General features: G+C 40.1%; 1 protein-coding gene and 1 long non-coding RNA gene across 4 annotated transcripts; one reads left to right on the forward strand and one right to left on the reverse strand.

Annotated features, from left to right (window-relative positions):
- Window positions 1-723: 723 nt before the first annotated feature.
- On the reverse strand, window positions 724-11,111 carry hmgcl (3-hydroxy-3-methylglutaryl-CoA lyase). Of its 2 annotated transcripts, none has more exons than XM_046855771.1 (8): window positions 10,961-11,111; window positions 8,530-8,613; window positions 8,291-8,398; window positions 7,273-7,368; window positions 6,709-6,857; window positions 6,357-6,609; window positions 4,009-4,134; window positions 724-2,798 (listed from the first exon to the last, which is right to left on the reverse strand). In XM_046855771.1, the coding sequence occupies exons 1-8, from the start codon at window positions 11,045-11,047 to the stop codon at window positions 2,697-2,699; spliced, it is 1,005 nt and encodes a 334-aa protein (XP_046711727.1). In that variant the 5' UTR covers window positions 11,048-11,111; the 3' UTR covers window positions 724-2,696. The 2 variants fall into 2 exon arrangements, with proteins under 2 accessions (XP_046711727.1, XP_046711728.1); XM_046855772.1 differs by having other exon boundaries at window positions 10,879-11,016.
- On the forward strand, window positions 11,012-12,775 carry LOC124390076. 2 transcript variants are annotated; one of them, XR_006926684.1, is made up of 3 exons: window positions 11,012-11,077; window positions 12,362-12,606; window positions 12,740-12,775. It is a non-coding gene; the product is annotated as an uncharacterized LOC124390076 (long non-coding RNA). The 2 variants fall into 2 exon arrangements; XR_006926683.1 differs by lacking the exon at window positions 11,012-11,077 and adding an exon at window positions 12,063-12,130.
- The last annotated feature ends 282 nt before the right edge of the window (window positions 12,776-13,057 follow it).

The raw sequence follows: 13,057 nt of genomic DNA on the forward strand, positions 1-13,057 counted from the left end.
TTCTTGATTCAACGGGTCCATGATCAAGCCTGGATGCTGCAAAGTTCATAGCTTTCCAAAAAAAAAAAAACAGTGATTATTCACATTTCATTAATAGAAGAAAAAGAAGGAAGGGGGCAAATATTTTTTTCACAGCACTGTATTTTACCAGCACATACTGTAATTTCCTTCAACCACATAGCTTAATAAAAAGAGGAAATTCACTCTCATATGCAGGTTGACCCACCACAAATTACTTCCCATGAAAACGCTATCTTCATGCAGAAGTCTTTCCTGTTTCACAGATGAGATTCTGTATGCTTTGTTTTCAGAAAAACCTCTAGATCATGCTCTAAGAAAAAAAACCTCTGTCACTTTGTACCAGCTCGAAACGGTGATGAGAGATTCCATCTCCTGAAGCTCATTGCCAGGAAAGTGCAAAAAAGAACCAGGGTTAGAAGAACTGCTTGGAATTCCATGTTAGTGGTGATTCTGATGATAATAATATACGTAGTTAATGAATAATTACGTTTTCAGATTGAAACTATACCTTGTAATTCTAGGCAATTTAGATGTTCGCGTTCCTTCCAAGCAAAAGCCATTTCTTTAAGGAGGAAGTTTTTAAAAGAAAAAAAAAAATCACAATGCATAAAGTACACACTTCCTTTTACCTTATGACAACAGGCTGATTTTTTCCCCCAGCCTCTAAATCATAAAATCAAGAAACACAAAGTGAAGCTGATCTACTTATTCCAGAACCATCATTTATTTGAATAAAGCATTTATCAAGTAAGTAAATATACAGATGATGTACAGACGTAAAGAAAAAAAAAAATCTTTTAATCAAACACTGTATATATTCAGGGTCCGTAAACAGAAAGGAAATGGAAATAGTGTGTGTGTAGACGGTAATAAACCTTCTCGCAAACCTTCTCAGCGGTGATGGAACGTCTGCTTTATGTCAGGCCGTGAGAACCACAAACGACAGAATAAATTCAACAGCACAGTAAACTCCGTCCTGCTGCATCTCCACAGTCGACCTACAACAACCTTCTCTTTTAGAGGAGAAACCCGACAGTAGCATGCGCCTTTCTCACGCCTTTCTCTTTGAATTCTTCATTCTGGATTAAATAGTAGCAGCGTCGCTCGATTGACTGGAACCTGAAATTTGCACTGCATAGTAACAATAATCTGTTCGGATTCTGCCAATGGAGATTATTTTCCGATAAGAGTTTTCCTGAATTATTTGATCCCCTTTGTACCCTTCATTAAAGAAAGAAAGTGCACTTTTTATCCTTTTATTGTTGCATTTATCAAACCGTGTTGGTTCAACGAACCAGGAAGCAGGTTACATTCTGTTTCCACATACACTTACGCACTCATCCAGAACAACTGAGAAGTAGAGGGGGGTTAAGGGCCTTGCTCAAGGGCCCCATCAGTGGCAGCTTGTGTGTGCTGGCTTTTGAACTTGTGACCTTCCAATCCAGAGGCCAACCATTGAGCTACCACCTACCTTCACTTACATCATAGCAGCTATCGACATCTCTCATCACCAGCCTTCACTTTTCCTCTCAAAGTTAATAAAGCGGAAAAAACTAACGCGCACACATACATATTATAATATTAACAAATACATTTACCCACAAAGCGGTAATTTCGTTCTCGAATAAAAGACGTTTTATAGTGTGGACATGGTCGAAAGCTGCTGTAACAGTAAATTAACCACCACCCACCATTTGACCAATCAGAATCAAGAATCCAACACTATCACTATAAGGCAATTTTTTCCATTTCTAAAAATACTCCAATTGGTAGTTTATTTGACTTAAACCCCCTGTTCTGTACTTCACACTGCAGCGAATTAAACGCTTATCATTTATATGATCATGTTTTGATTTTGGTGGTACGGGCGGAAATACCGAGCAACATTAACGTGAGAACCAGCGACGACACTTTGATCCACGGGACTCTTCGAAATGACCGGCGTCAGAGCTTCTGGAAAGGATGCGGCTTTTTGCAGGACCATATTAGGGCTCGAAAACAGGACTGGACTGTGAATCAGGGAGTTGCGATGAACCTGACAACGATCGTGTCACCTTACTGAAAAGGATAACGGTGGTTAGCGAGTGGTGTTGATGAGCACCTTGTTGAGAAGATAATAGCGGGATTTCAGGCACGTTAAAGAGCTGAAAATGACAATATGGAGGCAGCCAGAACAAGAACTTGAAATGCTTCTCTGATTGGAAGACAAAGGACAGTTTGCTTCTGTATATTTATACCAGACTGTAGCTCGCTGCCTGCCAACCCCACACACACACACACACACACACGTCAAATTCAAGGCACCCAGACAAGAAGCAGTCTCTCTATGTTCTTCCCTAATAAACAGACATGAAGTGTGTGTGTACATAATTACAGACCTATTCATAAGAAATCTTCCAGTGTCTCCTGAAAACAAGCCACTGTTTCATGTGGCTTCCTTCGATTATGGGACCAAATGGAAAGTGTGCATCGGTTGGAAACTGCGTGTGGTGAAGGTTAAAGCATACACGAGATCGTACATCCGTTCATTAGGCTCAGAGGGGCTCTCGGTGTTTCCTGTTCTTTTGCAGGAAATGGCAGATTCGGAATTCAATTGAGCAGATTGCAGAGAACAGGGTGGAGGCACAGTAGACAAAACATTCACAGAGACACAAACACAAAATCTCACGTTGAGGTCACAGTTTACACGACGCTTGAGCGACTTTGGAACTGGTTCTTCTGTCGAGAGAGCGGCAGATGAACGATCCGGCGTCCATCAGCTTCTGCAGGTCTACACCCTGTAACGAAAAGGAACGCAGGTCATGTCATGATTGAATAAAATGTGAGTCGGATATCGAAGGTACAGGAGATCACGTTTTGTCCCACAGGAACACGGAACTATAATTAGAACTTTTATTTATTTTTTGCTGCAGATCTCAGATTCTGGTCCTGGAACAGCCCTCTGTTCTGCACACACACACACACACACACACACACACACACACACACATTCAGGAATCAGGAAGGAATGTTAATTAGCTGTGTGCAGAGCAGGGAAATACTGTAATGTGCAGGATCAGGGTTGGGAATCTTACATATAAATAGGTCTGTGTATGTTTCTGTAAAGAGGGATGTGGCGAAAGCCAAGGAAAAGGCATATGAGGAGCTGTAGGAGAAGTTGGACACTAAGGAAGGAGAAAAGGATTTGTAGCGATTGGCCAGGCAGAGGGACCGAGCTGGGAAGGATGTGCTGCAAGTTAGAGCAGTAAAGGATGGAGATGGAAATGTGTTGACTAGTGAGGAGAGTGTGTTGAGAAGGTGGAGGGAGTATTTTGAGCAGCTGATGAATGAGGAAAATGAGAGAGAGAGAAGGTTGGATGGTGTGGAGATGGTGAAGCAGGAAGTGGATAGGATTAGTAATGAGGAAGTGAGAGCAGTGATTAAGAGGATAAAGAGTGGAAAGTCGGTTGGACCAGATGACATACTGGTAGAAGCATGGAGATGTTTAGGAGAGATGCAGTGGAGTTTTTAACCAGATTGTTCAAGATTTTTTTTGTGGTGAGGGAAGACATGCAGGTAGTTGGTTTAAAGAGTCAGATTTAGAGGACAGGGGGGTATAGAGACGGATGATCCGCTGTGGCTTCCCCTAATGGGAGCAGCCGAAAGAAAAAGACCTAATAAAAGAAAATGATGCGTATTCGGTAGCTATGTGACTGAATAAGCTCCACCCACTTCTGATCTGAAACCGCTTGCCGGGCACGGCTGTCCTGAAATTACTATTTTGCGTTCATTCTTTTTTTGATTTGCAATATCGATAACAAATTGTGAATTATGGGAAAATGTGTTCCTTTTCAAAACCCTAACCTGGAGGTCACAGGGAATTCCCTGTGGAAGTTGTTACTATGGTCGCAATAACACTAATATTTCCTTCTGACCAACCGGAATTGAAGGTTCAACCCCAGTGTTGTATCTGGCGATAGTTTCATTCTGAGTGATGTGTCTGCTCACCGTGTGGATGCCGAGTCCATGCAACATGTACACCACATCCTCTGTGGCCACGTTTCCTGAAGCCCCCTGAGCATAGGGGCAGCCGCCCAACCCCGAGACTGACGAGTCCACGACGCTAACACCGTTCTGTGCAGGCGGGAAAAAAAAAAAACACACTCCAGGAATAAAGAAATGTAGAACCACAACGCTGTCAGAAATCAATGATATAATTTGGTTTGGGTTTGGAGGTCACGATCTGATCTGGCAATTTTGTTCTCAAAATATTGTTTGACAGACTATAAAAAAAATTGCAGAAGTCCACAACATCACTAAAAAAAACAAGTGTTTCCCCCAGGAGCTATACAGATAAGTCATTATTTCATATGTAAATACTAACTAACAACAATTACAATTATATTCTACAATATTAACTCCAATTTTGCCATTTACCTTTTAGAAATAGTGTTTTTATTCTATAATATAGAATTAGGCAAAAGAGAATAATTATAATTGTAAAGAATGATCACAAAAAAAAAAATATATATATATATATATATATATATATATATATATATATATATATTTTTTTTTTATATTTATTTATTATTTAAATGTTTTTTATTGATAATTATTTATAATATATATTAATTATTATAATTAAAAAATTATTTAAAAAATTATGTTTAAATATATTTAAAAAAAAGAAACTAAATAATTAATTGATTTGTTTATTTATTTCGGTAACAACTTGTTTATTTTTATTCCACTTTGAAAAAACAAAATGATCAATCAGAAGAAAGATAAAAATCGAATCAATCTTCCTTTTCAGTTCAGTTCTTACACTTTATACACAATGGATTTTGTAGGATCAGAATCAGGTGTACGATTCACCAATTCTACCAAGCAGGTGCCAATAATTCTGAATTTCATATTCATTCGCTGAAACAGAAACAGCTGTGTTGGAGCCTCAAACTGGGTGAGGAACAGCCAAACTGCTACTAAGGTGAGGTTGTGGAGGACAGTTTCGTGTCACAGGTCCTACACCATGGCAAGACTGAGCACAGCGACAAGACACAAGGAAGGTTTACTGCATCCCTCACCATCCCAAAACTGCTACATACATTTTAAAAAAAAATCAAAGGAGATGTTTCTTTAAAGGAAATTTTCTAAGTGTTTGTGATTAAGCTCATGAACTGGTTTATGCAAAGCTTTCAATGCCTTTCGCATTTCCTGAAGCAAAGAGCTCCAGTGATTCATCAGCTGATGCACCTCCACACGTTACACACATGGGGTTTGGATCATGTGACCTAGCCGTGAAGACGAAAGGCATATACCGTAATTTCCGGACTATTAAACACACCCATATATAAGCCGCACCCACTGAATTTGACAAAGATGTTTATTTTGAACATAAATAAGCCGCACCTGTCTATAAGCCGCAGGTGTCTACACTGAAACTAATAAACTTTACACAGGCTTTAATGAAAGACAGTGTCTGTTACACGGCTTGTATCTAAACAGTAGCCAACCAAGAAAGTCATTGTTCACTGTCTTCCTCCTTCCTTTCACAACTATTTCTCTCGAGAGTTTATCTTTTGGCATCGTCGTGCGTTTAAAAATCACCATCGGTGAATCTTTTCTCCCGATGCCGTGCAGCTCAGAACACAGGTGAAGTGTGTTTCCATGCCCGGTTGTTTTCAGCGTGACGAATGATTCACATTTCCTGTAGACAGTCCGAGTGAGCGGCAGGTCAAAGGTCAGAGGAACATCATCCATATTTATGATGTGCTGCGGGACGATTCAGTGGGAGCGCATCTGATTTAATATAAAGAGTTTCATTGGTTCACCTGAACCCGTTCTGTAATTTCATTGGTCTAATGTTATGGGGTTCAGTTTTTTGGATTGAAGTTTGTGAAACCGGGAAAAACCCAGGAAAAATCCATAAATTAGCCACTTCATTGTTTAAGGTTCAAAGCGTGGGAAAAAAAGTAGCGGCTTATAGTCTGGAAAATACGGTAGGTACATTTTTGGATACAAGATGCTTTGATCTTTCGCTTTTTCTCCTCAGAAGATTTCTCTTTGTCACAATCGCTTGGTCTTTTCTTGCTTTCGAGAGAAGTTAGTTCGACTCTCGTGTTAATAATTTGATGAACCTGTTACGTGGAAATGATGTTTTCTGAAATCTAGCTGTATGCACATTTAAATAGCGTCTCTCAAAGGGCAAAACAGACCATAAATAATACTGTCTCATATTCATACCCCCCCCCGAATGTTTTTGCGACCCGGTAACACATCTTCCTGGTACTGGGTCACGCCTGGGTGGTGAGGGACCCTCTGGTGTCTGTGATCATGTGATCAGTGGTTCTGACCTGCAGAGCGACCAGGATGTTAGCGAGCGCCTGGCCGTACGTGTCGTGGCAGTGAACCGCCAGGGCGTCGACCGGCACCTCCTTCATCACCGCCTCCAGCATCTCGGACATGCCGCCCGGCGTCCCCACTCCGATCGTGTCGCCCAGCGAGATTTCATAACATCCCATCACGTACAGGCGCTTCGCAACATCGGCTACCTTCAGAGGCGAGACTGTGCCTTCGTAAGGACATCCCAGGACACATGACACGTACCTGGAAAACGTGATCAGTTTGTTAGTAATCATACACAAAAATAAAAAAATAAATGTATTAACAGTGAGAGAAAAACTCGTATTCCTTCACGTCTCTTACCCTCGTACAGGGACGCCTTCCTGTTTGGCCACCGAGATCACTTCCTCGAAGCGCTGCAGACTCTCCTCCACCGAACAGTTGATGTTCTTCTTGCTGAAGAGCTCCGAGGCGGCACCGAATATCGCCACCTCCTTCGCTCCAGCCTTCACCTGAACGAAGAACAGAGATGTTTTTTTTATTTACGGTTTTTGAGACACGTGTTCCTTTTGTTTTTATGCAACAAACTAGAAAAAGGCAAAACCACTACAATTAAACAGTAAATAAACCAGACTTTAGGGTTGCACAAGTCAGCGCACTCTTAGCGCCAGCAGGGTGGAGAAGCGTGATAGCAGGAGTAAAAGACAGGAGGTGGAGCTGGAGGTAGAAGAACTGAAGATGTTGAGATGTTCATTGGGAGTGACGAGGATGGACAGGATAAGTAATTAGCTTTTTAGAGGGACAGTGCATGTAGAACATTCTGGAGACAAGTTGAGGGGAGGTGAGATTGAGATGGTTTGGACATGAGCAGAGAACTGGATTGGAAGGCCAGATACATTTGCATTTCAGGATTGTGCCAGTACTTACAGCAGCTCTGTAGCCCTTCAGGTTAGGAGTCAGCACTGGATAATTCACTCCAGACTTCCTGTTGATGCCACGCATCACTTCCTCCTGATCAGCCATCTAGAAATGGAATAAAACCACAGGGAGTCATTATAATATAATGGTGAAAAAAAGAAATGATTTCAGGAACATGGGAAGAAGAGATGAGGGATGAGCTTCATGCTTGAGTCTGGTTCCTCTCAAGGTTTCTTCCTCAAGCTTACAAACTTACACTTATAAAGAACCTTCTTAAAGCTGCTTCGAGACAATGTCCATTGTTTAAAAGCGCAATACAAATAATGTATTACGTTTTATTTCTTCAGCACTTTTAACATTTGACTGATTATGAATGTCAGAAGCTTCGTAATGGGCAAGAAAATAACAATAATTGTGTTCTTGTTGCTTAGTAACTGTGCGTCTGATGGCTCCGGTTAAGCAGGTATAGACCACATTACTTAACACAACACAAAGAGGCTTTTCTTGTCCCACCTATACTACAGCACCACTGCTGGGCCCCTGAGCAAGGCCCTTAATCCTCTGTGTGTCAAGGCTGATTTTGTGTTCAGACCCCAGCTGTCAAAATATTCAGTGTGCTGTGTTTCATCTTTCTCTATTTTTCCTTTCCTTCTCTTCCCACTTTTCTTTCCTTTAAAGGTTCCTACTTTTCCCCTTTTCCTTTCTTTCATCCTTCTTTCCTTCCTTCCCTCTTTTACTCCTTTTCCTATCTTCCTCCCTTTGTTTCTTTCGGTTTCACCTTTCCTTCCTTTCTTTTCTCCTTTTCTTTCCTCCTTTCTTCTGTCCACGGTTTCCTTATTTGTTTCCCCTTTCTTTTGTTTTCTCATTTTCTTTCCTATTCTTCCATCCTTCTTTCCCCCTTACCTTTCCTCCTTTCCTTTTTTTTCCTATTTTCCTTGCCCACTTCTTTCTTTCCTTCCCTTCCTTCCATCTTTTTCTTCCATTTTTGCCTGCACTTCAGTAATACTTCCTGGAAGTGAGACGTTACCTGTGGCACCCATTTCGGCGAGACAAAACTCGTGGCCTCGATGACAGGAAGTCCCGCGTCTGAGAGCATGTCGATCAGACGGATCTTCACCTCGGCTGGAACGATGGTCTACGAGAACGCACAGGGAATTGATTGTATTGATTTCATAATACACATTGAAAGACAATATCTAGTAGAGGGAGGTTCGATCTAGAAAACAATGGTGTGGAGATTATGGACTGACAGGACGTTTCTTTCACCTTCTCATTCTGCAGTCCATCTCTGGGTCCAACTTCCACGATCTTCACCCGTTCTGGAAGAGGTTTCGAAGCATGCAAACTAATCTGGAAAACAGACAGATTTAAAGACACATCTTACACTTTACAGCAGATGAGAAATGTGTTGATTTATCTTCTAGATCTCTTATTGGTGAGATCGCAACACGTTTGATTCGAAATTACAGGCTGCTAACGTTCTTCCGGTTTGTCGGTATGCGAGTGTGTTGGAATGTAATTTTTTTGACAGGTTGCAGGATCAGGTTCATGATGACATCGCATTACGTGAGTAAAGAACAGTTCAGACAGGATCAGACTAGATATGTCTGGTAAGTAACGTTGCCTGAGGACTTATGCAATCATTCAGAATCACGCAGATGGGTGTGTACCTGACGTTTGTCGCACTGTACTACAGTTCAAATGCTTGAGGTTTGTCTGTGATGAATCATGAAAATGTGCTAAAGGTAATAAATATAAATATAGAAATTATAATTACATAATGAATAAATTCTTGTGCCGTCAGTGATTCGCCTCTAGAGGCCGCTCTCATAATGACAGCAGACCGGAAAAACTATCGGTATGGATTTTTGCTGATAGTTGACAGTTCCAGCAATCAACTATTGCTGATTAATCGATTAACCTCTAGTTTTAAATTAACTCTGGCTAACAATCCGATGGAGATGTACATATTTGGTTCAGAAACGGATCTGTACATCTGTACATAACATCTGTACATTTATTTAACAACTTTTTTACTCTGTATAAACTGCATTATTATTATTATTATTATTATTATTATTATTATTATTTACTGCCTGGTTTAATATTCTGTTACACAATGTCTGTACTTCTCCTGCACTGGAGCTCCTGACGCCAAGTCAAATTCCTTGTGTGTGTAAACATACTTAATAATAAAGTAAGTAAGAAAGAAAGAAAGAAAGAAAGAAAGAAAGAAAGAAAGAAAGAAAGAGAAAGAAAGAAAGAAAGAAAGAAAAAGAAAGAGACAGAAAGAAAGAAAAAGAAAGAGACAAAGAAAGAAAGAAAGAAAGAAAGAAAGAAAGAAAGAAAGAAAGAAAGAAAAACAAAAGAAAAGACAATAAGAAAGAAAAACAAAAGAAAGAATAAGAAAGAAAGAAAGAAAGAAAGAATAAAAGAAAGAAAAACAAAAAGAAAGACAGAACAAAAGACAGAAAGAAAGAAAGACAGAAAGACAGAAAGAAAGAAAGAGAAAGAAAGAAAGAAAGAAAGAAAGAAAGAGAAAGAAAGAAAGAAAGAAAGAAAGAAAGAAAAACAAAAGAAAAGACAATAAGAAAGAAAAACAAAAGAAAGAATAAGAAAGAAAGAAAGAAAGAAAGAATAAAAGAAAGAAAAACAAAAAGAAAGACAGAACAAAAGACAGAAAGAAAGACAGAAAGACAGAAAGAAAGACAGAAAGACGGAAAGAAAGAAAGACAGAAAGAAAGATCCGAGGTTGCTTTAGTTGGTAAAAAAGTGTAATACATTCAATAATAAAGGAAAAAAAATGAATAGTTTGCAGTAGTAGTAGTAATTCTGATCTTTGGAAACTAAGGTTGTGATTTTGTGTGTGTGTGTGTGTGTGTGTGTGTGTGTGTGTATACTGAACTGAACTGAATACACACCACTGATTTATCTTCAGACCCATCTAGGATTTTAGATATGACCTGCCATTTGTGGTGCATCTCCCAGATTTCATAAGAAATTCAACCACAATTCCGGTAGGTGGTGCTAATACTCCTTTAAGTCTTGCTTCCGTGCATTAATAGCAAACGAAGAAGATTCGATTGAATGAATCAAACATCACAGTCGGAACAGCAGTGTGTCAGCATTTTTAACTCGGCTCATCAATAAAGACTCGACTCCCGAAACGGCTCATTGGCATTACAAAGTCGCATAATGAAACACATTAAGCATGTCGGTATGAATTATTTGTGCGCTAAGTTACGGAGATTTATTTCCAGTTATCCTTAAACTCTCAGATACCTTATATAAAAACTAAATAAATAAATAAATAAAAATAGCCGACTCGCCCGAAAGAGCCGATTCAAAGATTCACATCATTGTCTGTTAAAAACAGAAACCTTTTAGCGTTTATTGTGTACTTAAATCCTGTAATATGTTCGGATATACATTTTACGTATTATATATGCTCCTGGAATAATACATTATTATAATAATTTGAGAAACGAGCTGTTAAAGAAGGTAAACTGAAGTCACTTCCGGGATCCGTGTGACGTACAAACCTGTTAGTTGTATATCTGAAATGAAGCTCAACCTGTTGAAACTGATTATATATTAATCTAGTTTTATTTTTACCTTTAAATCCAAGCAGTCGATCATGAAAAACGTGTCACAGCTCCAGGATTGCGATAAAGTGCGCTGAATAAGTGTAACTCACTGATTTAGCTCCAGGCGCAGAGAACCAGAAGCGACCCGAACCGAGCCGGAACGAAGTGTGCACCATCCTCATCATCACAGCGGCCATGATCTTCCTCCTCCACACAACACCCTGGGAGTCAGTGCATTTAGTGTTCCTACCCCCACTAACAACACTTACACTGCCATCTACTGCTGAGGATCACCATGTCTCACATAACATCTCATACATTCACCTGCTTCTCCTCCATGTCTCACATAACATCTCATACATTCACCTGCTTCTCCACCATGTCTCACATAACATCTCATACATTCACCTGCTTCTCCTCCATGTTTTATATAGCATCTCTTACATTCAACTGCTTCTCCACCATGTTTTATATAGCATATCTTACATTCAACTGCTTCTCCTCCATGTCTCACATAACATCTCATACATTCACCTGCTTCTCCACCATGTCTCACATAAAATCTCAAACATTCACCTGCATCTCCTCCATGTCTCATATAACATCTCTTACATTCAACTGCTTCTCCTCCATGTCTCATATAACATCTCTTACATTCAACTGCTTCTCCACCATGTCTCACATAACATCTCATACATTCACTTGCTTCTCCTCCATGTCTCACATAACATCTCATACATTCACCTGCTTCTCCACCATGTCTCACATAACATCTCTTACATTCAACTGCTTCTCCACCATGTCTCACATAAAATCTCAAACATTCACCTGCATCTCCTCCATGTTTTACATAACATCTCAAACATTCACCTGCTTCTCCTCCATGTCTCATATAACATCACTTACATTCAACTGCTTCTCCACCATGTTTCATATAACATTTCTTACATTCAACTGCTTCTCCTCCATGTCTCACATAACATCTCATACATTCACCTGCTTCTCCACCATGTCTCACATAAAATCTCAAACATTCACCTGCTTCTCCACCATGTTTCATATAACATCTCTTACATTCAACTGCTTCTCCACCATGTTTCATATAACATCTCTTACATTTAACTGCTTCTCCTCCAGGCTGATAGTTCTCCAGGTTCTCTAGGTTCTCCAAGCTGAACAGGGATCATATCTGGTCTATTCTTTTCATAGTAACCCATCTGGTGTTGGTTTTATGAACAGAGCTTTAAAACCCACTGGAAAGGTCACCATTGGACCAAAGTGTAGGTTAAAACCCAAAATCCATTTCAAATACTACCTGAGATTAGACAAGTTATTTGCACCATTCAACCTGTAAACAGGGTCTTCAACAACTTCTGAATCTAAACCATACAAATATACATGTAACCATTGATACAGTGCAGAAAGAATGCAGCTTTGGATGGAAATAAATGTTGCATATGCTTATTAAAATCATGCCATTTGCTCCTTAGATGATCTCTTTGTTTTAATAGGTTCTCCGTGGAGTTTGTGGAGAACACCGAATTCCTTAACCGAGAACCTCACTTGGTCCCTCAACACCAGCCCCATAACAAGGAAAGTCCATCAGCGTTTTCTACTTCTTGAGAAACACAAGGAAGGCCTGGCTCCCAAAACGCATCCTCACAACGTTTTACAGAGGGATCATCCACAACATCCTGAGCAGCTGCATCACTGCCTGGTTTAGAAATTGCACCATCTAAAGACCCTACAGTGGATTGTGAGGACAGCTGAGAAGAATATTGGGGGTTTTCAATTCCCTCCATCAGCGACATTTTCACCACACGCTGCATCCGTAAAGCCATTACAATGTCACTGTGTCTCTAACTTCTTGTTCTTCTTTCTCCCATTAGGGGTCACCACAGCGGATCATACGTCTCCAACCAACTACCTTCCCTCACCACATCCATAAACCTCCTCCTTGGTCTTCCTCTTTTCCTCCTTCCTGGTGGCTCCATCCTAAGCATTCTTCTACCGATATACCCCATGTCCCTCCTCTGCACATGTCCAAACCATCTGAATCACACCTCCCTTACCTTGTCTCCAAAATGTCCTACATGCGCTGTCATTACACTGTGTTCTGCACTGTATATGGTTAGAATGGCAATACAATTATTGATAAAATTATCAGGTGTTATCTGTCTAAAGCCGGGGTCCCCAAACTACGACCC

This window comes from Silurus meridionalis, chromosome 8 (genome assembly GCF_014805685.1).
Source record: "Silurus meridionalis isolate SWU-2019-XX chromosome 8, ASM1480568v1, whole genome shotgun sequence".
In the NCBI taxonomy this organism is placed as follows: Eukaryota; Metazoa; Chordata; class Actinopteri; order Siluriformes; family Siluridae; genus Silurus; species Silurus meridionalis.

Excerpts from the sequence above, each read along its gene's own strand:
- hmgcl (XM_046855771.1), bottom strand. The coding sequence starts at position 11,047 with ATGGCCGCTGTGATGATGAGGATGGTGCACACTTCGTTCCGGCTCGGT. Across the intron at positions 8,399-8,529 it reads ATGGACTGCAGAATGAGAAG|ACCATCGTTCCAGCCGAGGT; the intron begins GTGAAAGAAACG and ends GCGTTCTCGTAG. Across the intron at positions 4,135-6,356 it reads ACATCCTGGTCGCTCTGCAG|AACGGTGTTAGCGTCGTGGA; the intron begins GTCAGAACCACT and ends CCGCCTGCACAG.